The 25,291-nt window shown below is 44.6% G+C and overlaps 1 protein-coding gene across 4 annotated transcripts; it reads left to right on the top strand.

The window, feature by feature from the left end:
- The first annotated feature begins 3,023 nt into the window (after positions 1-3,023).
- Positions 3,024-22,934, top strand: tle3a (TLE family member 3, transcriptional corepressor a). Of its 4 annotated transcripts, none has more exons than XM_030053410.1 (21): positions 3,024-3,432; positions 3,901-4,097; positions 4,652-4,752; positions 4,983-5,046; positions 6,413-6,457; positions 10,703-10,765; positions 11,058-11,132; positions 14,872-15,076; positions 15,498-15,505; positions 17,085-17,207; positions 17,314-17,364; positions 17,470-17,622; positions 18,088-18,220; positions 18,337-18,509; positions 18,627-18,700; positions 18,795-19,044; positions 19,825-20,072; positions 20,193-20,340; positions 20,447-20,597; positions 21,155-21,231; positions 21,537-22,934. In XM_030053410.1, the coding sequence occupies exons 2-21, from the start codon at positions 4,074-4,076 to the stop codon at positions 21,642-21,644; spliced, it is 2,274 nt and encodes a 757-aa protein (XP_029909270.1). In that variant the 5' UTR covers positions 3,024-3,432; positions 3,901-4,073; the 3' UTR covers positions 21,645-22,934. The 4 variants fall into 4 exon arrangements, with proteins under 4 accessions (XP_029909270.1, XP_029909268.1, XP_029909267.1 ...); XM_030053408.1 differs by having other exon boundaries at positions 18,334-18,509; XM_030053407.1 differs by having other exon boundaries at positions 11,058-11,162.
- The last annotated feature ends 2,357 nt before the right edge of the window (positions 22,935-25,291 follow it).

Below are 25,291 nucleotides of genomic sequence, written 5' to 3'. Positions count from 1 at the left end.
TATATATATATATATATATATATATATATGTGTGTGTGTGTGTGTGTGTGTGTGTATTCCAAGTTTAGTGTTCTCACTTATCTTTTACCTTTACATATCATCTCAATATCCAGTAACCTGAGTAACCTGCAGCATGCCCAGTTTTGTGTAGTGCTATTAATGCCTGCACTTAAAGTTATCAGTGAGTGGCTGTTGATTGCAGAGAATATGAATTTCAGAGTAGCAATTGGCTCTGTGTCCTCTTGTGTATAAGTCTGAATACAGCTCAGGATTCCTGCCAAAGGCCTCATCTTTTTGTTTTGAGACACTGTTCATGTCTGCATTTTCCCCTTTTGATAAGGGCTTTCATCCTGTTTGCATTGATTACAGTCTGATGAGTCACCCTGATACAGTGCAGGCAATTCATCTCGCCACCACACACTAGGCCCTTTGTTGCATGGAATGTGTGTGTGTGTGTGTGTGTGTGTGTGTGTGTGTGTGTGTGTGTGTGTGTGTGTGTGTGTGCGCGCGTCCCTACATAAAAACCTTACCAATACCCTGAAGTGTGAGCCACTGCAATACAAACCTGGGCTCTGCAGAAATGGGGCCCTCATTTTCTGCTTCATGAACAGGAAACTAAGCCTGAATGTGAGAGAAAAATAGCCAAGTCATTTATTAACTGCAAGTCACATTAATGAGCCAATACTGTGTAATCTGCAAATACATCCAATATAGGTCCATGATAAATAGTTGCACTGTATCATTGATCTTTGCCTTGTTTTCTGCTGCAAAACCATGTTTTCAAACAGCATGCATCACAGAAGGCCTAACGCTATTTATTCTACAGAAATACATGCAAAGTGTGATAGCTATCGCTGCCTTTGGTTAGCATAACTAACAGGGTAATATGACCCCAAAGTCATTGTTCTCGAAAAGAAGCAAAATATTTGTTCACTCGTTGTATCAAAGCTATGTGAAAAGTGAGTTGCTACTCGGTTCAAAGTGGCAGGAGTGAGAAGGACAATCCCTGTTCTGTAAAGAATTAGAGCCACCTCTGCAAATAGGCCAGTGTGTAATGCCTGAGGGTGGGAGTTTCACTGAGGCTGGGGTTTCCGTGTAAATAAACAGTGTGGGGGTCTCAGTGGGCGGAGGCCCCCTCTCCCTGGGGTTGGGCCCAGCCTTTTGTTGCCTTTAATCCAAGCACTCTCTATTGAAAAGCATGAGGGGGTGCCTGGGTGAGATTAGCCCGCCAGCTCTTGTGTGTGCTTGAGTTTCTCACAGACTGCCTCTATGCTTTTGGAAATAACACAGTTATCCAACATCCTCAAGGTGGCTGACAAGAATGACAAGTAAGAAGACTGCTGGGCAATCTCACACCTTAACCTGGCAAAATGACCTCAACGTTCCAAAAAGATACTTTATAAAACATAATCAGATTACAGCATAGTGGGTTGTTTTTGCACTTTGAGAAGTCACCTAGAGCCATGGAGAAAATCATTGGACCAAGTGCAGCAACCCTCTATTTTTATGTCATTACATGTTGTACAATGGTAAGGCTCCACATGTCAGCATTCATCTTGCTAGTCTGTACATTTTGGAATTACATTACATATTGCAATGGGCTGGGAGCTCCACAGTATCAGTTCATGAAGCTACCACTTTTATGCGTATGGTCACTTTTATTTTCTTCACACACTTGTCCTTACAGCCATGAAATGATAACATACAGTTAATTTAAATAACTTGTTTCATATCTATTATAAAAACAAATCATTTCAAACAGATGCAGATATTTTCTCTTGGTCTGTGAATGTGATAGCAATACAGCCACGCAACATCACAATCATTTCTGTTCTCATCCATGTTTAATGTTAGAATGGGGTCGATTGCCTTTTTAATAAAGGCAAACAAGATTCTTTTGTCTGCGTTATATAGGTCCATATGTAAAGGAAAACTACAGGTTGTAATGTTACAACTGTTTGCATGCTTCCTTTCTTCCTTTGTTTAATGTAGGCTCTCATTACCACGTGGTGGTAACAGATTGTTTGAACTGGAGAGAAAAGCCATTCGAAGCTAATTAAGCAGCCATTCCAGGCACTATTCACAGGCAGAGGACCGAGGAGCACAGGCATTTGTCAGCGCTTGACCCCGCGTGGTATTGATTGACAACAGAGCTCCCTGAATGACAGGCTTGACATAACCTGACCAATAGGAGAACAGCGGGTAAGTGTACCGCGCAGCTATTGGTAGAGAAGCCTTAAAGTCACAGAGAAGTCCCACGTGGGGCAGAGTGAACCTTCAAAACAAGCGATAGGCTGTGCTCGCTCCCCGCTCTCGTGCTCAGACATGGCTGATGTTCATATCAGACAAAAGCAATCATCTCACTCCCCGCAGTTCAGCTATCACCCCGATGTTGATAGGTAGTCACATGGATGTGTTTTGTAAGACTCACGAGAAACTTAAGCAAACAATTTATGTCGCGTAGGCCCCGGAATGTGGTGGATATCGTCGATCGATTGGACATTATTGTGCCCTTCACGGTGTGTGTGCGCGCGTGCGTACGTGCGTGCGTGTCTGTGTATGTGTGTGTGTGTTGGGGGAGGAGGGTGTACACGAATATTTCTGATATTTCTGGGCGTTCCATGGGGTATTTAACAGGAATATTATTTGATATTTAATGGCAGTGTAGCACATACAAGCTACCTGCTCTGCCGTCTCCTTGTATGGGGATAATATTCAAGAATGCTTGTTGCACACTCCCATGCCATCGCATTAGTCTCACACATATTCACTGTGCACAAGCAAATGCCCCTAATGAAGTGCGAATGCAAAATTTTTGTTGGCTCTCTCTGATTTGAAAATCATCGTCGGCACATCAGTGCTGTTGTTGTACATGGGACGGATGATGCCTTGTAAATCCATGGGATGATGTCATGTATCACTGAACCCCACGTGGGGCCATCCTTCTCCGATAGGCAGATGTAGCCGTACTCCTTCGGAGTAATCCGATTGGACAGATAGGCGCTTTCACGGCAGTTCAGCCCTACTGCCTGTGTGTGGCAACGGGGGTAAGCTGGACAACGGGGGAAATGTGAGATTGTGGAGAGTACCATGTTACGCTTTTAAAGAATCTCGAACCTCTTCGAATCGGAAGGAAGATTTTGGAAACATATTTTTGGGGGATTACCCGGCCACAAAAGGCGCACATTCCTCGGAGGTCCGTGGCGGAGAATAAAGTAGTTTAATCGAGTCCGACCGCACCAAATTTCTCCCAACTGCCGAGTGAGCTGTGTAGTCATCAAGCCGAGGCTAGCTGGGTGCGCTCCGGAGAGAGGATGCTTGTCGAGGTCTGCGTTCACCATCCGTAACGTTGCATTAGCGAGGATTAAACGCATGAATTATACTCTGTTTTTCTTCGGAAAAGTCGTCCCGACGGCCAGGACACACGCACGGGTACGTATTTATCAGCGGTATTGATTTCTTTCTCAGTTTATGCGGACGCTCAACAGCGTACCGTCTCCATCTCTTTCTACGGACCGCGAGTCAAACAGTAGGTGAAAGCCAGGGACCCGCTGCTGTAAGGGCTGGCTCAAGAGGATTTCTTCTCTTTTCTTTTTGTCATGTGCCGAACGTTAGAGAAAATTAGCAGAAAAACAGGCGAATTTGGTGCAAAGATTTTAATCAACTGCAAAATATATATTTTTGTGTATTTTGTGTTTACACCAGTTTGGAGGATTTTGTTTTGAATCGACTGTGTATAATATGAATCGCTGAGCTCTGACCGAATAAGATCATCAAAAGACCGAAGCAACTGACTAGTGCTGCTTTTTGAACTGACTGTGAAATGTGTTGCTAGTTAACTGCATGACAGCGATCACTTCACCACCAACGTGTGCCACAGCTCTATTGTTTTTGTTGTAGATAAAACCGCGTCATTTTTCATGAGAGGATTTTGACGAGACCCCCACCTCCACCCCCACCCGGCCCGGTGATCTTGTCTGCTTGTTGAGAGACTGGAGTCCCCGTGAACAAATTTCAACCATTTCGCCAAAGGACCTGTTTATTGGCTAGATAAACACAGGATACATTTCAAGATGTATCCACAAGGCCGACATCCGGTAAGACGCGCTTCCTCTATAGTTACAATAGCTTACGTATTTTTTTTTTTTTTTTTCTGACAACACTGAGGTGGCGACTTCACTGTGTCCAATCCCTAAGAACCTGCTCTTTAAAGAGTTAATGTAACTTTTGTAATCATATTTTCCAATTTTGTCATATTACCATTAATTTAGTGTACAACTAAATATAATGCATTTAGTGGAACAAGGGTGCAACTGTCTGGAGGTGTTTAACATTCTCAAACCCATACCACCACCACTAAGAATAGGTGGTATTCATTTATTTGGTTTCATTTTCTGTATGAGAGCCTATTCATGTTGTAGAATAAGCATTGCTGTTCCTGTTACTGTTACTGTAAAGTAGAGCCACCTTTGTGCATTGGTTAAAATCTCTCTCCCTGCAGTGGAGATGTCACCTCAAAAGTAGTCTTCTGTGTGAACTATTGAGCTCCTCTTAACAGCATGGCACACAATGCAGGAAGTTGAAAAAAAAAAAAAAAAAAAAAAAAACGTGCTGTCCATGGACTGATCTGGTTTTACAATGCTCTTTTCAGGCTCCACATCAGCCTGGACAGCCTGGCTTCAAATTCACTGTAGCAGAGTCTTGTGACAGGATTAAAGATGAATTTCAGTTCCTGCAAGCCCAGTATCACAGGTAATGATTACAAACTGTGTCTCCAGGGAATATTAATGTCAACATTTACGTTCTTTTGAATCCTCTTAGTATAGGTTAAGGCTAATATTTGGTTGTTGACTTCTGTGGGGGAAAAAAAAACAGAGACTCCAGTTTTTATCCCCAGCACACTGTACTCAAGTGGTTAAGAGTGAGTGATTTATTGAAGGGATAGAGACGCCTGAAAATTGACACCTTGTCTTCTATTTTAGTCTTAAGGTGGAGTATGACAAACTGGCCAATGAGAAGACAGAGATGCAGCGCCACTATGTCATGGTAAGATTATGTTACAATAGGGAGCAATTATGCTTCCAAATTGTGAGGCTTGTCGAAGACCTAGTTGGGGTGGAGTGACACAGGCTATTGTGTTTACCTGTGCGGTGGTTAGGGTGGGTGAGTGTCAGGTACAGGCCTGTGAAAGCCCCCAGGGGCTTGGTGTAGTTGGTTGTTGCAGAGGAACCTTCTCTGACAGGCAGGCAGCAGTGGGCTGAGGCTCCATTATAGTGCGCCCCTGATCTCCAAGGGTCAATGACTGCAGTGTTGCCCTCTGTGTGCGCTGATCTGATTATTCTCCTAGGAGACACCGCGCTCAGACATATGCATGGCTATAAATTAGGTGTGAGCTGATGGAGGAGGGCCAGAGCAATGTGTGGGAAAATGCACCACTGCAAACAAAATGGAGGATGTGGAACGTGCTGCCATCTAGTTTGTACTAAATCGGCCTTTGCCTCAGTGTGAGCCTAAATTGTTAGCCTGTAATTTAGCAACCTTTTTAGCAAAACATAGGTGTGCCTATGACACAGGAATTTTGCTCAGACATGATGCAATCAAAAGGTTCCTCTGTGGCAGTGTATTCTGTTATCCTAGGTAAACACACAGGGGATGACTTAAACCAATACATTGAGGCTTAAGTTAAACATTCTTTTCACAGGAAAAAAACATGTCAGCCTGACAGGGAGGAGGTTAGGTAAACATGTAGGGAAGTATCCCACAGCCAGCACAAGGTGTCAGGTTACGCCATGGCTGTGGGGCTCTGATCTCAGACAGAATGGCTCTCTTGTTTGAGAGTAATTTTCGAAGAAGCTAATGGACTGAATAATGCATTGGCCTCATCAAATAGACGCTGACTGGAAAGCCATTTCTGCCCTGGCTGCCACTTGTGGGCTCCATGGATTACATTTCAGCCAGACAGACTGACCTGGCTTGAAATATCAAGAGTGTTGAGCAATGGCGTTAAGCTAAGTAAACAGACATCCCGGAGATCTGAGGGTTTAAGATGTTGATCAATAAATCTAACCCTTTCTTCCCGGTGCCCACACTACAGAAAACAAGATATCGACTCAGAGTGGCTATTCACTGTCAACTACTCCTTTTGTCACAGCCTATCATGTTTACCTGCTGAAGCTGGAATGCATTTATACTTAAATCAAATTTCTCAAAAAACTATGACAATGACGTGATTAGTGTGGTGATCAGCTATCAGAAGTCAAGTATTGGTGTGTAACTATCATTAGTATGTACGCTGAACTGAAATGATTGCAAATGCATAGCTGTAAGTATGAGCCCCGCTGAACTGTATGAGCATCTGATTGATTTAAAGTAAAAAAATAATTAACATTGAAATCCTTGTCTGTCGTTTCAGTATTATGAGATGTCCTATGGGCTGAACATAGAGATGCACAAACAGGTAGGTACTATCGTGTTCCTGATTGATTCATCTCAGTGCTTTTCCACAGTGTCAGGGGATGTCAGACCCAGGAGGAGCCACTCAAAAGCTGAGAACTGAATTGAACATTGGTAATAACCTGTAAACAGAAGGGGTTACCACACACTAACTAGGCACTACACAGGCGTACTCACACCAGTGCCTACAGTACACAACTGCTGTCACCTTCTCTTTGGAATTTGTTAAGTGGTGTAAAGCCGAGATTTTTTGTGGTGTTGTGATAAGATTAAAGGCAGACTTTGGCAAGCCTGGCCTTTGGCTTAATGATTAAAAGGTGTTGATTGCTGACTGATCAGTGTTTTTTCTTTTCTTTTCTTTTCTTTTTTTAGGGCAAGCATTAATTACAGGAGGGGTTAAAAGTCCTTCCCTCCGCTATTTGTGCTTTTATTACCATTAAAAGATCCTATCTCCATTGATACAGTTTCAAGGATCAATTGCATTGATGCTTAAAGAGATAAAGAATGTATGAATGGGTATTCCTCAGATTCCCATGCTTGCTGCTTTTAAAACCTACGCGGCTTTCCCTTGTCCAGCAGCAGCCCAGCTTGGTTAATGACAGCATTGGGGGCAAGGCGGATTGGAGTGGTAGGGTGATCCATCAGTGTCTCGGCTGTGTGTCACACTGCCACATGTCTGTCAGGGCTCAGGCTGCTCTGATAGCTTCTGTCAGGCACTTATCGCCAACCAGAGGAGAGAGGAGGGGGATGGGAGCAGGAGGATGGAGGCGAGTTGGAGAATAGAGTTGGGGGAGGGGCAACAGGCTGGCTCTGTGTAAACAGGTTAATCGACTGATCCATTTTAGCGCCTGACTTTTATCAGGAACCTCAACAGAGCTGATGGAAGCGCTTGAATAATTCATCAGCGGGGCCCTAACCTGCTGAACGGCGTATTTGTGAGCAAACAGTGTGGGCCTCATCCGTGCAGCTCCCCCACACTCCCCCAGCTTAAGGCTGAGGCGGGGGGAGGAGGAGAAGAATATGGGGAGTGGTTAACAGGCAGGGTAGGAACGGATTATTGGATGCACATAGGCATATTATTTTCCTGCCAGGAGATTTATTTTGTAGTGAGGAAATCCATTCCTCTAACTGTGCGTTTTTCATTACTGTGTGGAGACATAATGCGGATTTCAGAATGCACACCAGCCCTGCTCCGATGGACTGATGTGGCGGTGTAGTCTGATCCTCTCTATCAGGCATAACAGTATGTAGAAACATACTGCTAATTTCTGCCGCATGATGTCAGCCAGCAATTACAGTCCTCTAGTGCTTGTTTCTGCGAGCTGCTCAGGTGTTGCTGAAGCACAACCAGTTTTGGCTGTTACCTGTTGTTTTAACAGACTTTGAACCCATGGCCAACGAATCATTTGCTAAGGAGCAAACTATCTGCCGCACTCAGGGCCAAAACAAACTTAGTCAGCCAGTGGACTAAGTCTGCAGTGTTCATACAAAACAGGTGTGCCGTGAAAAGTGGAGGGGGAAATGTTGGTCCTCCCAGTCTTCATTGCTCCCATATCCCCTATCAGTCATTCGGGCTTGCTTGCAGAGTGCTGCAGTGTGATTATTTCAAAGTGGAGGGTGTCAAGTGCACACATCTAGACAGAACAGTAATCATATTTCAAGACTTGAATTATTAGTCAAAGAAGTTTATCCTTTCATGTTTTTTGTTAGACTTTTTTTTTGTTTGTGTCAAGGTTGCAGCCTTTGCTTCAGAGACTTGCCTGACTGCTGCTGATGAGGTTAAATTATAGTAATGATGCATGCAGCCATTTAGTCAGACTCTTGGCCTTAATCAGTTCAGATCGATGTAGGTAAATTCAGATGTCAGTTTACAATTTGGTGCGGACTTGCTGCACGCTAACAGAGATTGTGAAGCATTGTGCAGCATCTCAGTTTAGTGGAAACATTCATCAGCTTCTGGTTTAGATGAGACTGTGGTGAAGTACAGCCCTCGTTTTCCTGTTACTGGTGAAAACTGCAGATAGAATGCTGCCATCTTGGACAAATTGGAGGCCCTTTAAATCTGACTAGTCAAGTATTGTTTACAGATGGACCATGTGACCAGAGCCACCGGTTGTTTTTCGTGTGTATTTAATGCTCATCAGTGTCTGACTCCATTTTCCCATTGCTGATAGCAACAGACAAATAGCTTTGTGCACGCCGTTGACAGGCCAGCCTGAGAGTGCTCTTAAAGTGGTGCTACACAGGTCCGAGTACCTGTAATTGTGTAGCAGCAGCACAAAGCTGGCCTCTCAAGGGCCAGGCTGTCATCTGCTTAAAGCGACAACAGCCCCATTTTTATCTGCCAGCAGAATGAAAAATCCTCCCAGCCCTGCACTGTATCTATTTTGACAGCAGTGGCCAGCTGAGATGATGCCTGTTTCCATGTATTTGCATGTTCTGTTGTGAGTGTGTGGAGGCAGCCAGTTGTTTAGGGCACATTGGATCAGCCAACCTCCTGACCTCTCTTAGCCAGCTGTCACCATGACACTAAGCTACAGAGGAATAGACTATGCGCTTGAGACCTTTTCACAAATCCTGTCAAATGTTCGACTTCTATTGACATGGCTTATCTCAACAAACATAGATTATACAAGCTCTGTAGCTTTTCAACCATTTCTGAGGACCTTCTTGAGCTCTTGCTGGAGCACTTACCACATAACATTAATACTAATGCCTGTAAAACCTTTATCCAACCTCCTCATTGCTGCATTGGTTGTAGGTCATGCTTTTTATTTCACTGGAAACTAGAACTCTGCATATTTCTTGACTGCAGAAAGGAACAAACAGTTTTATTCAGATGACTACTGTATCTTCTGTATCACATGCTACCATATATGTGTTTCTGATCATTGCGGTCCAGGGCTTTGGTTTGTTTCATTTGATATTTAAACTTCAGCTAGTTGTTTGTCCCACTGGCCTGCTCAGCAGAGTGGCTATCACTGTTGCCGTTTGGGTCAGCAGGGCTTGTTCTGTTCAACATTATTCTCCAATCTCCCTGGCTCTGTTCAGAGGTAATACGTCTGGCTGCCAAAACTGCCTGGCATTTCTGCCATGTGTAATAAATAAGCTGGCTGTCTGCAAAGTACATTGTGTGTGCTGCTCCAAATGAAAAATCAGAGAAAATCCCTGTGATGTGTTTGTGTTCCGCAGTGGCCCTGGGTTGAACTGCAGCTCATAAATTCCATAGATGATGTAGCTTTGGCGCTGTTATTTTTCTGCTCCCAATGCAGAGCTTGAACCTGAGAGGCTGCTGTTGTCTCATCTTCCATCCCTGGATGAGGAAGGCAGGACAAGCTGGCTGTGCAATGTTTTTACAGTCAAGAGAGAGTTGGGGAGGGGGGTCCTGCACATCTCCTCCCACTGCTCTTTTTAAACACCATTCATTTGCTATGTTCGTCTGATCGACAGGCTGAAAATTCAATTTAATGACCTGCCTCCAAGCACGTAATATGATTTTAAAGCCTGTTACGGTCAAGCAGAGGTGCCATTTGCATAATGATCCCAGCAAGATAGGGCTGCAGCCGTTGCCATGGCAGTGGGTAGACAGGCAGAAGAATGAAGGCAGGGCTGTGTGGATGGATGGGAGGCTAGCAGGGTGTTGGGGGTGCGCTTGACTGCAATGAGAAATTGCCCATACTTAAGTCTTGGAAAGACCAGGCCCTAGAAGGCCACACTCTAACATTTAGAGGCTGATAGTTGTCCTCTAATGGTATTGATCATAGATTTGAGGTGTGTTGCCTTAGGGGTCATTATGAGCTGAACGCTCTTCATTTTTCAGCAATACCCTATACAGTAATTAGACTAGAGTGCCTTATGTAAATAAACAGGGAAGTCTGGTTAGTGGGGCTTGCTTCCCGGGTGTGTCTGTGTGGTTTAACTGAGGTTAACTGCAGGACAGTTGAGTCGCAGATGAGGGGAAGGAGGGCAGAGTGAGAGAGGATCCTCTCAACACAGCAGCACTCTGTCTACTCATATCCGTTTAGTGTGGAGTGCACTCTCAGCACAGCTGTGCTCCATCCCCCTGGGCTCTCCTAATGTTTTAAATATTTCAAATGTCAATATCACGCTGTTTAGAGGATGTTGAGTCAAGCAGTTCTGATTGCCGCAGTAATTGACTTAATCGGTGTAAACATTAAAGGGGGGTTATATGAAGTCACTGTCTGTTTCATACTTTACCATCTCATTTTACTCCCCTTTTGTTTTCCAGACGGAGATTGCCAAACGGCTCAACGCAATTTTAGCTCAAATTATGCCTTTCCTGTCACAAGAGGTGAGTTTTAAATGCACCCACTGTACAGTGTCACATTTTAGTACCAAAGAACAGTCAGTTGTTGTTATCATGCTTATTTAGTAAAAGAGGCCTGTATTCTAAAGATGCTCTTTTAAAATTTTAAAGTTTAGGCAATGTTTAATGATTGTCTGTAGCTATTTTTTTTTAAAAACTGCAGTAATGTTGTGAATATTAAGTGCAAAATTTACAGTTAAATGTTAGCTGTGGGGGGTTGATAGATGCTGGCATGTCCCATTAAGTATCTTTTTTTTTTCTAAATGTCTCCCTACAGCACCAACAGCAGGTTGCTCAGGCAGTCGAGCGGGCTAAGCAGGTGACTATGACTGAGCTGAATGCCATCATCGGGGTACGTGGACTTCCCAATCTGCCTCTCACCGTGTGTATACCCCCTTTTATTCCTTTATTTGACCTTGGCTAGGGGCAAACCTGCACATAAGATGATCACTATCTAAAAAGGGTTGGATGAACTGTTTAGTGACTATAATATGATACAACCCCAACTAAAATCAAAGTGCAGATTTGCCTCTCCCATTGATTATTTTATCAATTTTCTTAATACCATTTTGTTCCAGTCTAATGCTTTATTTTTGAGCAATGAGTGCTGACTGTATACACACTGAGTACAGTGCTCCAGAACTGATCTGTTGTTCCAGCTTTGGTCTCAGTGGTATCTTCACTGCCTTGTTGTGTGTTTATAAATGCGAGCCTGGGAGCTCTTGAGATCCCCTTCGCAGCCTGTATTGCTTTAATTGGCTAAGGTTTTAACGAGGAGCCTCATCCCTCACTGCTGACCTGGATAGCTGTGGGAATTAAAAGGCAGAGGGTGAGCAGAAGCACAGCCAGTGCTGTTAGCTAGCTGAGGCAGTGTACACAGCAGACAGTCGTCACAGCTCAGGTCTGCAGTCTGCTTTGCACAGCGCAGCATAGGGCAGTAATGTATGGTCTTCATCACAGCTTCAACATGCCATCTGCTCCTCATTGATCAGTTGCATCCACCCTGTCCTCCTACTAGAGAACTGATTAGTTTCAGCCCAATACAAACCTCATGCTACCAGTGATCTTATTACTAGAGCTGAATCTTTCCAGGGTCTTTAGCATGCACAAGAGGCTGGCCTGAATGGCTGACTTGATGACTGGAGTCACATATTGGAATTCAATTAATGCTCCCCTGGTGACCTTTCATTCCAGGATAATTGCTCCCTGGAATTCTTGAGGTGATGGAGAGCTATGTGTTTTTTATCTGCTGGACAGAAGCAGATATGCTATTATACTTTAGCCAAAACAGAATAGACCTGCAGCTGATTTCAAAAAAAGCAATTGGAGTTGTGGCTCCTGAGGATATGATGTTGATATTTGGAAGCATAATACTGGAATGTTGCTATACTTGTGGGATTGATACAGCTGGGATCAGTTCTCTTTTGCTATCTATTTGTCTTTGTCTACCTTTTAAGAGGGAGTAGGGAGAAAAATCCTTTTGTGTTGGAGTAGCTCATTCATAATTTGCATGTTTGGTCTAATCTGGCACTTTGCCTGTTTTTATGAAACAGTCATGCCTCCTCTCATAACCCAAGTCATCCTGGTTGCACATGTCAGTGAAGGTGGAAAGGTAGCTATGTTTTACGAATACCTTACCATTAGTTATTCATTGAGGAGAAGCTCTGTAGGCATGCCAAAGTCCTCATGCATATTGTAAAGCAAGGTGGGGTGAAAGAGCGTGCCAGGCAAGCAGGCAGACAGGCAGCATCTAGGAGCCAGCTGCATGCCTTATTGATGGGGCTGAGGGCCATTAATAGGATGCAACTAGGGCAGCTGCTAGTATTGAGATGATACTGCTGACTGGTGGTGGTACCGGTTTGATTAGGAAACACACACATAATATCGAAGTCAGCCAAGAAGTAGTTCAGCTAAGCCTGCTTTTGCCCTAGTGAGTGTACTGTACACCAGGATACAACTTTCATATGCAGGCTGTTGATAGCAATCAGATGTTAAGCAATGAGAAAAGAGAAATTTGTTTTATTCTTTTTATAATGCCATTGATTACACTATATTGTCAATTAGCATGTGGGGTGCAGGGTCATCTAGAGCAGCAGTAGTCCTGACCAGTCTCTGTCCTCCCCAGCAGCAGCAAGCTGCCTACCCAGCTTTCATGGTCAGTGGCATCCAGAGATATCTGTATGTGCTGTGCTGGAGTTAATGAATTTGGTGTGTGCACACAGAGAAAGGGCTTGAAGGGCTTGTGCATGTTGCATGACGTTAGTCCTGCCTGAGTGCTTTGTGTTACACTATAGTTAGTTTAGTTAGTTCACTAGAGACTGTGGTAGATTTGCTCAATTTTGCTTGTGTTTTTTTCTGTAGCCATACTCACTCTGAGGGAAAAAAGAGGCAAAATAGTAGGTCTTTATCTTGGAATATTAAATTAGAGGGAATAGGCCAGCCTCCCTTCTATATTTATTATTGTCTTCATTTATGGCCCTCTAATGAGGGCTCTGGCTGATCAGCCATGCATATTACCCATCAGTGCCTCATTAAACACAATGAGCAAGGATGGCTCTCCCCTGCCAATGAACTAGCTCCTTAATTTCCCTCATGGACATAATATTATAACTCTCTCTCTCCCTCTCTTTTGCTCTCCCTCTGTCTGTCTTGCTCTCTGTCTTTCTCTTGGTCCGTCCTTGTCTTTCTGCTCCGCTTTTAAGCATATTTTATAATTGGATTGACAACTGCCCTATGGAGTGGGGGCAAAGTTGCAAGTTCAAATCCCCAGTGATACACTACTGCATCATTCTCCAATCTGGTCCGCTTCACCTGCTGGGCAGATTGTGTAGAAGGCAAGGCGCAATTAAAATGCCCCTCCAGATAGGACATTATGGATATATTGTGATAGTATGGTACTTGCTGAGTATCTATATTGTATGCTGTCAGTGTGACTTTAGAGGCAGTTCCTACTGAATTAATGTATTTTTAACCGTTCTCCATGTGTTAGACATATGTGCCACAAAGTATTGTGTGCTGTGCCACCTCCCCAGCTGTTACAAAGTACCTGATATTCTGGAAATAACCATAAATGGTCACTGATTGAAGTCAGTCTTGTAAAAGAGAGGAGGTGCATGCCATAACAGCCACTGAATTATTCAGCTGGCTCGTAGACGGGTAATAAATTGCTGATGTTTTTATTGGTGTCTCAGCTAAGTATTATTTAACCTTGCTTTAAACTGCTTACTTCCATGCTGAGTGCCTTTTAACTCCCATCCATTTCCCTGTGCCTTTCAAATATTGATGGTGAATATTGGAGGGTTGACTGAGTGCCAGCATGGGACCCCTGGTCCAGGCTCCTGGAGCAGCCTTTCCAGATACACACACACACAAACACGCACATACACACACATACAGAGAAAGCGAGCCAGCTTCTGGTACTTGCTGTTCCCTTGGTCTTTCAAAAGTTTGGGTGTGCAAATGATTTGTGTTCTGTTAATCCAGTAATGTGAATATGAGAGGAGTAAATAGTGGCAGGTTGTGTTTTTGAAGTGTTTAAAAAAGCAGGTAGTTGTTTAGCCCACAGGCTGACAGATTCCTAGATCAGCTTTGGGACTCTCTTCCTCTCCCTTAAGAGGATTGCCCAACTCACTGATGGCTTAGGAGTGTTGTGATGCTGCAGTATGAAATGTGCTACTTTACGCTATGTCAAATGATTTTTTTTCCTGTATTAAGCTGCATGGAGGGATCAAACAGTGCTTTGTTGTTTGCCATTAATATAGTATGATAAATATTCCTATTGTTAAGTGTGAACTAACTCTGCTGTGATTGACTGTCTGGATCCCCGTGTCTCATGCATTAGACGTGTTGAGCAGTTGATCGTTAGTCATAACTTCTGCTTTCCTCAGCACAGATCTGGGGCTTATGCCACCCTGGCCTGGTATGGAAATAGCACCGGGAGGGATTGCTCTCTGATCCTGACAGTAATAGATGTGTGAATGTGCTAATATGTGGGGTTTAACTGATCAGGCTTGTGTTTAGTGTGTGGTGTCTTTGCCTTTTCCCTCCAACCCACTTGGTCTCTGTCTGTCTGTCTCCCTATCTACCTACAGCAGCAGCAGCTCCAGGCACAGCACCTCTCCCATGCTGCTCACGGGCCTCCTGTCCAGCTGCCCCCACACCCCTCAGGCGTGCAGCCACCTGGCATCCCCCCTGTGACGGGCTCTGGCTCAGGCCTGCTGGCACTTGGCGCCCTGGGCAGCCAGGCCCACCTCCCAGTCAAGGATGAGAAAAACCACCATGATCTTGAGCACAGAGGTGAGGGCTTTGGTGACCAAACAGGCATCAGCCACTTAACCGGTTGATTTGGAGGAACTTGATGTGTACAATCTTAATTTTAGCTCGAGTGAATAGATGTAAAACAGGGAAATGCTAATTTAGTGCCAAGTGATTCTGACTCTTTAGAGCACAGTCCTCAGGCCCTTAGGTGAGGAGCACATCCTGTCTGCTCACATTCTGTCTGGGTAATGAGCTGGTACATTCCCAGCCCATGACTACATAAGCTATTCAACAGCTCCGACACATGGTGATAAGAGGGGCCTTGTGCCCTCCAGTTGAATCTCTCACTCTCAGCCAGCAGCATCTGTTATGATAAGCTAACTGACTTGTTTTTCTCTTTGCTCCACTTGGTTTATCATCATCATCGTCTTGGCCACCCATTGTGATTCCTGCGATACAGAGAACACGGTGAGTGTCTCAACCCTCGGATGTTTTTGTCAAATGAGAGATGGCACCTTTTTTTTTTTTTTTGGTTTCATAATCCCTCATATCTCCGTCTCTGCTGCAAATTTCAAGTAAAAATTCTTGCTAACCACATGCTAAAGCTGCATTCATGCACTGCTGTAATCTGCTTTCAATAAAATGATAATGGGAAATGAGGTTTGTAATATAAGCCCTGTGCATTTAATCCAAAAGGGAAATGACTCGTATCACGCGGGAGAGATTAGAAGCCTTGTAATTTCATCACAATTAAAGAAAGACTTGGACTTCCCCTTCTTAAAGGATTTATTTGATCCCTTCTACTGTCTCCCTTGTTTACCAGCTCGGTCTTTCTCCTCCTTTTGCTTGTGATGAATATTTATGAACACAAATGCCGAATTGTTTTGTTTTCTTTTTCTCCACCCTGTCTGGCTGGACCTGCTAAAGCATTTTATTTGAATGGCTGCGATCTCTGATGGCTCGTGATGGGCCTGTGAGATTGTGTTTCTGTAGGCTGGGCCAGCTGAATGGGTGCAGTCATGTCTGAAGAAATGGAACTCCTGCGGCGATTAGCAGGCCTGTTTTGTTGCTGCGCTCTTGTCCCAGGTCATCTGATAGCAGAGTGGTGACTTTGGTTAATGAGTCACGCTAAGCATCTCTTTAAAGGTCAGCCATTATGCAGACAGTGGCCCTTTGCCCAGACTGCTAGTCCATCGGCCATTGTTCACTTCTCTGGGCCGCCGTCGACTTTGTCCATGTTGTTGCTCTGGTCCTCCGAGGAGGGGACAGAGGGAATCAGGAAAACTTGGCAGTTTACAGGCAAATGGCAAAACTCCTGTGAAAATCTGCTGGACACCTGCCTAGTTCCTCCCATTCTGCTGGCGTTTGGAGTGAGCTGTCCCAGCCTGTGTGGGCAGGCTCCGTGAAGAAGCACCAGTCAGTTCCACGCTGCTGTGCCCACTGGCAGGATATAGATTCCTCTTTCTTTATCTCAGCGCTCAAAGCCTGAACTGACATGGTGCCCAAGCGCGCCGCAGCAATCAGTGCCCACAACACTCACATACACACACAGTCTCTCTCTCTCTCTCTCTCTCTCTCACTCTCTCTCTCTCTCTCACTCTCACTCTCTCTCTCTCTCACTCTCTCTCTCCCTCTCTCACGCTTAGCCTGACTGACTCCAGAGAAAAGGGCCTCTGTTCAGCCACAACACACTGCTCATGTCCCTGTGAGGTTGTTTGTGTCCAGTTATGAGGAGGAGGGAGCCCAGCTTAGAAAACAAGCCCTCCCCCTTTCAGCGCAGATAACGGCCCATTCTGTTGTGTGGCCAGGGACAGGCTTGTGTGTGAGATGGGGCTTGGCTGGTGTCAGGGTACTGTTTGGAGCTGGCCCACAGCTGCATTTTAAGAGTCTGTCGCATCCATAGTTGTATGAATGAGGCATTTTTAGTGTGTTTTGATTGGCACAGTGCGCTCTCTGTGAATTTGCAATGGATGAATGATTCAATCTTCTGTTTTACTATGAATAAAGAAATGGTAATAAAGACTGTGTTTGTTTTTTTGCTTTGCAGAATAACTCTATATCGCCATCAGAAAGTTTACGCACAGCCAGTGAGAAACACCGCAGCTCCTCTGACTACAGTTTGGACTCTAAGAAACGCAAAGTGGAAGAGAAGGACAGCATGAGCAGATATGTGAGTCACTGTGCCCTCCCGTTATCACAGACTTTGGCATAGGTCATGGTTCATTAATACAGTAAGTGATCTATTAAGTTGACTGATTTGTCAATTATCTGTACAGGACAGTGACGGAGAAAAAAGTGACGACCTGGTTGTAGATGTGTCTAATGAGGTGAGTGCGGCCAGCATGTAGATCTAAATGGCATATTGACACTTCCTGTGATGAAGTTACATTACATAAATGCACTTCTGAATATCTATTACCGTGCTTCTCCAGGACCCTGCCACCCCTCGGGCGAGCCCGGCTCACTCACCCCCTGAAAATGGCATTGACAAGGCCCGCCCCCCAAAGAAGGACACGCCCAACAGCCCTGCATCGGTGGCGTCTTCTGGAAGCACCCCATCTTCCAAGGCCAAGGAGCTCAGTCATGTAAGACACCAAGAGAGTTATGAACAAACTGGGCCAGGAATGAGTTTAAATGAGAATTGCAGAGAGAGGAAAGGGATATGTGCAAATAAATCTAGGACATTTCTGCAATGGATTAGGAATGGCTGTCAGTGCTTTAAGTGCATGACTAAACGTTAGGGATAATGTTGTCCTGCATCAGGATCAGTCAGGTCTTCTCTGTTAATAGCTCAATGTATTTAACTATTCCAGGATTTTTTTCCCTCTGCCTCACTAAAAGATTAAAGCCAAAGCAGTAAGGGGATAAAAACGGCTCCATCTCCATTGTGGCTGTAATAGGTTTTGGAATAAATAGCAGTTTATAGCTCTGTAGGACTATGGGGGTTGTCAGAATTAGATTGGATTAAGTTCAGTTTGCTCTCAAATTGTCAGTCTGCACAGTGCCTGGTTTTGGAATTGTGAATGTGCTTACTCTCTTTCCCTCGACAGAATGACAAATCCTCCACGCCTGGCCTCAAGTCCAATACCCCCACCCCTCGCAATGATGCCCCCACCCCTGGCACCAGCTCCACCCCTGGGCTCAGGCCTATCCTGGGTAAACCACCCGGCATGGAGGCTCTTCGTTAGTACCGCTCTTTCTATCCATTTTTAGAAACCAAGATTCTGTTTTTCATATTCCCCATCTAGTTCTTGATTACATTCTGATAATTTTTCTCTCTTTCTCTCTGTCTGTAGCAGCCCCAGCTTTGCGTACCCCTCTGTCCATTGCAGGCTCCTACCCTACCCCTTTTGCCATGATGGGCCATCATGAAATGAATGGAGGCCTGACTAGTCCTGGTGTGTATGCTGGTCTGCACATCTCCCCTCAGATGAGTGCTGCAGCAGCTGCAGCCTATGGACGCTCCCCCATGGTAATGCCCCCACCCTGTAACTGTAACTGACATCACATATAGGTAATGTACATGTGTACAAATGTATTGGCCAATAAAAGTCTGTGACTCAAATGTTTCCATCTTGTCATGTTTCAGGGTTTTGATCCTCACACCCACATGAGAGCTCCTGGCCTTCCAGCCAGCCTTACATCAATCTCTGGAGGAAAACCGTAAGTATCTCACCGAACACAGAAGACTCAGCATGTTGTAATCTAAAATCAGTAGTTTTCTCAAACGCTAACTTGCGTGTGTCCTTTGTTTCAGTGCTTACTCTTTCCACGTCAGTGCAGACGGCCAGATGCAGCCTGTGCCCTTTCCGCCAGATGCCCTGATTGGTCCCGGTATTCCACGCCATGCCCGCCAAATCAACACACTGAGCCACGGTGAGGTTGTGTGTGCCGTCACCATCAGCAACCCCACACGCCACGTCTATACTGGTGGCAAAGGTTGTGTCAAAATCTGGGACATCAGTCAACCCGGCAGCAAGAGCCCCGTGTCCCAGCTGGACTGTTTGGTAAGCACTGACGATTCACACATCATCATATCAGGGTATTTTTTACTTCTAGAGTGTTTTTTCCTCTTTGCTTTGTTGATTTGGGAACATTGCAGTGGCCCTCAGACTCAAGCCAGTTTGCAGCCTTTTGGCCTCTTGGTCTTTTGATTTTGCTGGGAACACACCCAAATGTGAGAATCATTGTGCATTACTGGCTAAACAATGGAGTCTAAAATAACAGAGAAGTGAAAATGGAAAACCTTCACAGTTTAACTTGAAGCAGTGTGAGCATTTTTACAAACTGAATTGTAAAAGTGCGAAATTAAGTAAAAGATATACAGAAGTTCATTTTGTAAACAGTGGGACAATCCTTTGTTATGCATGAGGACCCCAACAAGCAGACCTCCTACAGAGAGCTTGACAGCAAATACGGCAATCCACAAATACAGCTGATGCTGTAACTCCATGTTTGTTTACACCTGAAGAAAATACTTTTAGCACCAAACTCCCAGCTAGTGAGGGAATGATTCCCACACAATATTTGTCAACGAACTGATGATTAGCTTGACTTTTTTTCCCATTTGATGCATACCTGAACTGGTATGTAAATCCAACATGCTAATACCTTGTTCCCCCATTTCAAAGCTTAACAAAGACTAAAAGTATAAAAACAGCCTTATATTGCTTTATTATGCTGGCACGATTTCCCTCCACTTTCCCTCTAGTGTGTTTTTAAATCCCTCTGCAGCTCCTTTGGCCTGAACATGTGAGTATTGATTCACTCTCTCCTCTGTGCAACAGAACAGGGATAACTACATCCGCTCCTGTAAGCTGCTGCCTGACGGCCGCACATTGATTGTTGGAGGCGAGGCCAGCACGTTGACCATCTGGGACCTGGCTTCCCAGACACCCCGCATCAAGGCTGAGCTCACCTCCTCAGCCCCGGCATGCTACGCCTTGGCCATCAGCCCCGATGCTAAAGTCTGCTTCTCCTGCTGCAGTGATGGAAACATTGCAGTCTGGGATCTCCACAACCAGACTCTGGTCAGGTGGGCAAAAACACATCTCAACAGTGTTTGCCCAGGAACAGGAATACTATTCCAATTATTTTATTAAAAGAATATTTGTTGGTAAATATACATCCCTGCTTTCTGTCATTTTCATTGCAGGCAGTTCCAAGGTCACACGGATGGTGCTAGCTGCATTGATATCTCTCATGACGGCACTAAGCTGTGGACAGGTGGTCTGGACAACACTGTCCGCTCATGGGATCTGAGGGAGGGCCGACAACTCCAGCAGCATGACTTCACCTCACAGGTACAACCCTGTAACTTACTATGGGTTGATGGATGAATTAAAAAAAACAGACACACACCGCAGTTTGAATTGGGCCAACATTTAATAATAACTGTCCTGTTTCCAGATCTTTTCTCTGGGCTACTGTCCGACCGGGGAGTGGCTGGCTGTGGGCATGGAGAGCAGCAATGTGGAGGTGCTCCACCACACAAAGCCGGACAAGTATCAGCTCCACCTGCACGAGAGCTGCGTCCTCTCCCTCAAGTTCGCCTACTGTGGTATGAACACACACACACACACAAAGAGAAAATGATGACTTTACTTGATAGCAGGATACCTTCACCCTTTATATTTTATTTGTTAGTAAAGCTGCAGTGCCATTTATAGGGTGGGGTGATATGGACAGAATCAAATATCACTGTATCTTTAATATACCTTGATATCAATGTTGTGGGGATGACTATTGGTGATGCCCAAAATACACTAACAGTTATCAGTAATGTGGATGTGATGACCAAGCAGGTAGAGGCAAATAACAGCTAGAAATGTCTAAGAAGCTCCCTTTGGGATCTTTAAGTTCCCTGTGATGCAACCTTTAAAACTGAGAGACAACACTTATCACTATCCATAGCACTATATTATAGTACCCCAAATCATAGACAATATGTAGTCTCATGTCACAACACTGATATAACATTGATCTGTCTCCCAACTTAGTCCTTTATTTGATATAAATAGCTGTTTGGTGTTCTTAAAGTACCAAAAATGGGTGTTATTTGAAGGTCTTCTTTTTCCATCACATCTTTGTCTGACTTCACGGTCCTTTTCTTTGTAGGTAAATGGTTCGTAAGCACTGGGAAGGACAATCTGTTGAATGCTTGGAGGACTCCTTATGGCGCCAGCATATTCCAGGTACGCAGATCAATACACTTTGTCTGCAGCCAGTCCAAAAGTATGCACAGTTAGTCTCTGGGAGGAAGGGCACAGCGACCGCTGTCTGACAGGACTCTCCTATCAGTGAAAACTGAACCTGAAATATTGACCTGACAAAGAAGTCTTTTTGAGAGGCATCAGGCCAGAACTTGATGTCACTGGAATCTAATCTTGCCCTGTAGTCAGCTGTTCTCCTCCACTTAACTTCAAATGTAGTTAAGTTTGTTAACTGCCTCCAAGACTAAAATGTTTGTTTTTTCATCTGAATCTTTGTGTCTCAACAGTCCAAGGAATCCTCATCTGTCCTGAGCTGTGACATCTCAGCAGACGACAAGTATATTGTGACAGGCTCTGGCGACAAGAAGGCCACTGTATATGAAGTGATCTACTAGAACGGACTGCTTTGGATCAGAGCATGTAGATGCTCAGGAGCAGTGGACTCTTCCTCCATCTACCCTCCCTCACACAGACAGCATGGATGTTGCCTGCAGCCCCTGGGTGGATGGGCAGGAGGCTGGACTGGGCAGTGCCTCTCTGTAAAGGACTTGGTGCTGTTGTGGCTCTGGGTGCTGCGTCCTTCGGCTCTGCCCTCTCTCTCTCTCTCTCTCATACAACTAACACTTGTACAGCGAGTGCAGCTCCCAAGGCACTAGAGAAGAAAATAATGTCTTGCTGTTTTTCTGTTTGTTGGATATTTCTTTTTTTATTCGTCTTTTTTAATGTGGAGATAAGGTTCCGTGACACAACTAGAAGCGGCGCTTCGCTCTGGAGATTCTCCCTGGAGGTCCTGTGAAAAGTGTACATAATGGAGTAATAAAAGGCCTTTTATAGATTTATATTTTGGTGTCCAGTTACGCTTGTGATGGTTCTTTCTTGTTCTCTCCTTGATTTTCTGTCCCCTCTGGGGATGGAAATTAGATTAGGACTTTGTAAGAGGATATTCTATTTCAGTTTTTTCCCTCTTCTGCCTTTTTTCATGTTCGTTGTCAAGGATGACCTTTGTGGAAATCTAATTTGGATTTTTTTTCTCTCTGACAACGGCCTTTTTTTCTTTGCTATTTGCTATAACACAGAACACGGACATTTGTCCCTTGGATTTTAGCAGCGGAGAATTCTGGGAATGTCCTTTTTTTTCAGAATGGGAGAAGGAGAGATTCATGGTTTCGAGTCACTTTTACCCTTTGGCCCTGGTTAACAAAAATTCAACTTTGAAAACGAGGACTTTTCCCAGAACATTGGTTCTTTCAATTACATTAAAATGGATAACTACCAGGTGGAGGACTGGCAGGCATTTTGGAGAAGCAGATGGGACTTCAGTTCAGTCTGTTGACTTGAGTATTGTATGAATCTTCGTGGCTTTACTCAACACAGTTTCACTTTTAGTTATCAGTCTGTAAGAGTTAATAATTGCCCTTCTCTTTTGACTCTCTGTGACTGATATGCAAGGCTTACACAATTACTCATAAAGGTGGCAGACAAAGCCATGACCACAGTTGACATTTTGGGTATGCTTTTTCCTTTCCTCAGTGCTTCATAATATCCCACTCCAATCTCCTCTTGTAGAGAGGAATGGTCTCCACCCAGACACACTTCAGACCATGTAGCAAACACTTGTCATCATCACTAAGGATTGTACAGTTGACAGTTGTTGATAAATCAATAAACTGTTTTTATATAAAAAATATATATATATCTTTGACTGAATTTCTAGCGTTGGTGCAGTGCTATATGATTGCATGCTTTAGAAGTACAGAAGTCAGCCCTGGATTTATAGATTCACATTAATATTTACTGTTTTGCAGTTCGTAGTGCAGTGGGGAGTGTGTGAACCAGCTAAAGCAGTGACCATTAGTGGTCGAGTTCACCTGTAACATGCAGGGTGTGTCCACAGAGCCAAATGCTTCTGCTGGGGTCTACTTTTCTCTTTTGGAAACAAGAAACTTGTCCTCTAACTCTTCAGTGCCCCCTGCGCCTCCTGGGAGCACTCTGCCCTTCATCTACATACAGACTTACTGCCTGGCACTCTTGACAGTAAATGGAAGTACATCAGTAAATGGCTGTAAATGCATCCAGATAGGAAGTGACAGCTGTCCCAAGAGAGGAAGACATTCTGGGTGCTGTTAGAGGATGCAGGGAACATCTAGCATCGGCTTTAACTCAGAAACGACTGAGCTTGCATTAATATTTGTGGGATGAACTTGATTCAGCTGTCAGTGTCACACTGTACCAGCTGACTGCAGTTACTGTTACCTACCACCTTTTTTATATGACTGTATCCATGTTAGCTGGTAGCACTGAAATTACACAATCCTTTTCTCAGAATGATACAATAAGGCTGAGTTTTTATGCAGTGCCACTTCAGAAATATGACGCAAACACAGCTCTCAAGTTCTCTTGAGTGGTCTTTTGCTAGTTGAGTACTTTCGGGCAGGATGAGGTGAATGGCCCAGTCCCTCCACTCCACAGCAAGGCTCTTAGGACTCTGTCCCTGAAGCTGTGAGCCCCTCATATGGCTGCCTCTTCAGAGATGTTGTTGTTAGATTATAAAAGCAAGGCCGGATGCTTTCAGCATGGAGCCAGCCGCCATGCTCTGCTCTCACGGGCTCATTTGTTACAGGCTATAGTCTTTCTTTTCCCACATCCCTGAAGTGTGTACTTCCTGTGTGAATTTGTAGCTCGAGCTCTTGCTCAAGGAGAATTTTCTTCCTCACTTAATCAAACAGTGGAATATATGGAGATGAAAGGTTCTACCTCTAAGGGTCTATTGCTGGACACTGAGGGGGTCATTGTCTTGCCTTCCGCTGATCTACCTCTCAATGGAGGGCTCTCAGCAGGTTCTCATGTGAAATACCATGCTGCCCTGCTCTATTTAGGGGAGAGCTACAGTGCAGAATAAGGAACTAGAGTGGTGTAAGTATTTTACAGCAGCTCTAAACATAAGAACATAGCCTATTCTGCAATTCAGTTTGGATTGTTAGAGCCTAGACTCAAATAGACTACAGAAAAACAAGGGGGGTCTGTAATTCCAATATGTGCAGTTTTTTTTTTTTTTTTTTTTTTTTTTTTTTTTTGGAGTTTTAGCTGCCAGGCATTGATCACAGTCCACCAGAATTCTGGCTTGATTCTTTTGGCTGGCTTACTGTTTTACACCCCCCCCCTATCCATCAAATGGAGAATCAGGGTTTTTCAACAGCAAGGAACTGGCACCGTGCTGAAATGCAGAATAATAATCCCCTAATCACCTGAGTATTGCCAGTCCTGGGTTTTATCTGCAATGGATGTGAAAGCCCCCAGTGCCTAGTGATTACAGCATTTGATCTGGGTAATAATGTCTTTACTGTTGCCCTGCCTAGGGCCTGAAGGCAGTGCAGCTCTAATCCACAGTGCATTCTAGTGGAATCGCATTACACAAAGACCACCGGGGTTCTCCTCTGGAGGGGAGGGGCGGGGGTTAAAGGAGGAGGTTGCCATGGAAACGAGCTTCTCTCTCTCTTTCTCTCCATCTCTCTCCTCCCTCTCTCTCTCTCTCTCTCTCTCTCACACACACACATACACACACATACACACACACACACTCTCCTGGGATAGATAAGCAGAGGACAGGTTCTATGTTTACTTTCCACAGGCCCTCCAATCCCTGAGCAGGCTGAGCCCTGATAACACGGGGCCTGTACAGCCACCGACCACTGACAGGAGATAAGCACCCCAGCAGAGCAGAGCAGTCATCACCCTCCAACCAGGATGAACAAACCTGGGAGACCCGGATTCATTTGGATTAGGCTGGATTGCTGCTGCTGCCTCCGCTGCTGGTTTTGCTGCAGCTGCTGTGCTCAGACTACTGATGTTCACAAGACCTTTTACATGAGAACTTGATGTTGCAGTTGGCCCCGTGGAGTCTCGGAGCTTAGTCAGAGGACACGGGCACAGTAATGGACTGGCTGCTATTTTAGATATTGAGGTCAAGGGATTGTCTACACTGGGCAGGTTTGTGTCACCACAAATGGCGGCCTATGAAGCTGACAAAGCTGCATTCCTCTGG

The sequence above is a fragment of the Myripristis murdjan genome, chromosome 6, assembly GCF_902150065.1.
Source record: "Myripristis murdjan chromosome 6, fMyrMur1.1, whole genome shotgun sequence".
In the NCBI taxonomy this organism is placed as follows: domain Eukaryota; kingdom Metazoa; phylum Chordata; class Actinopteri; order Holocentriformes; family Holocentridae; genus Myripristis; species Myripristis murdjan.
Note: the sequence above shows the minus strand (reverse complement) of the source record. Positions and strands in the feature narration are given on the sequence as shown.

What these genes read in the sequence shown, in the direction of transcription:
- tle3a (XM_030053406.1), top strand. Translation starts at nt 4,074, where the DNA reads ATGTATCCACAAGGCCGACATCCG. An exon ending in TTGTAGATGTGTCTAATGAG is followed by an intron (nt 17,365 to 17,469) that starts GTGAGTGCGGCC and finishes GTGCTTCTCCAG; the next exon opens with GACCCTGCCACCCCTCGGGC. An exon ending in TGTCCCAGCTGGACTGTTTG is followed by an intron (nt 19,045 to 19,824) that starts GTAAGCACTGAC and finishes TCTGTGCAACAG; the next exon opens with AACAGGGATAACTACATCCG.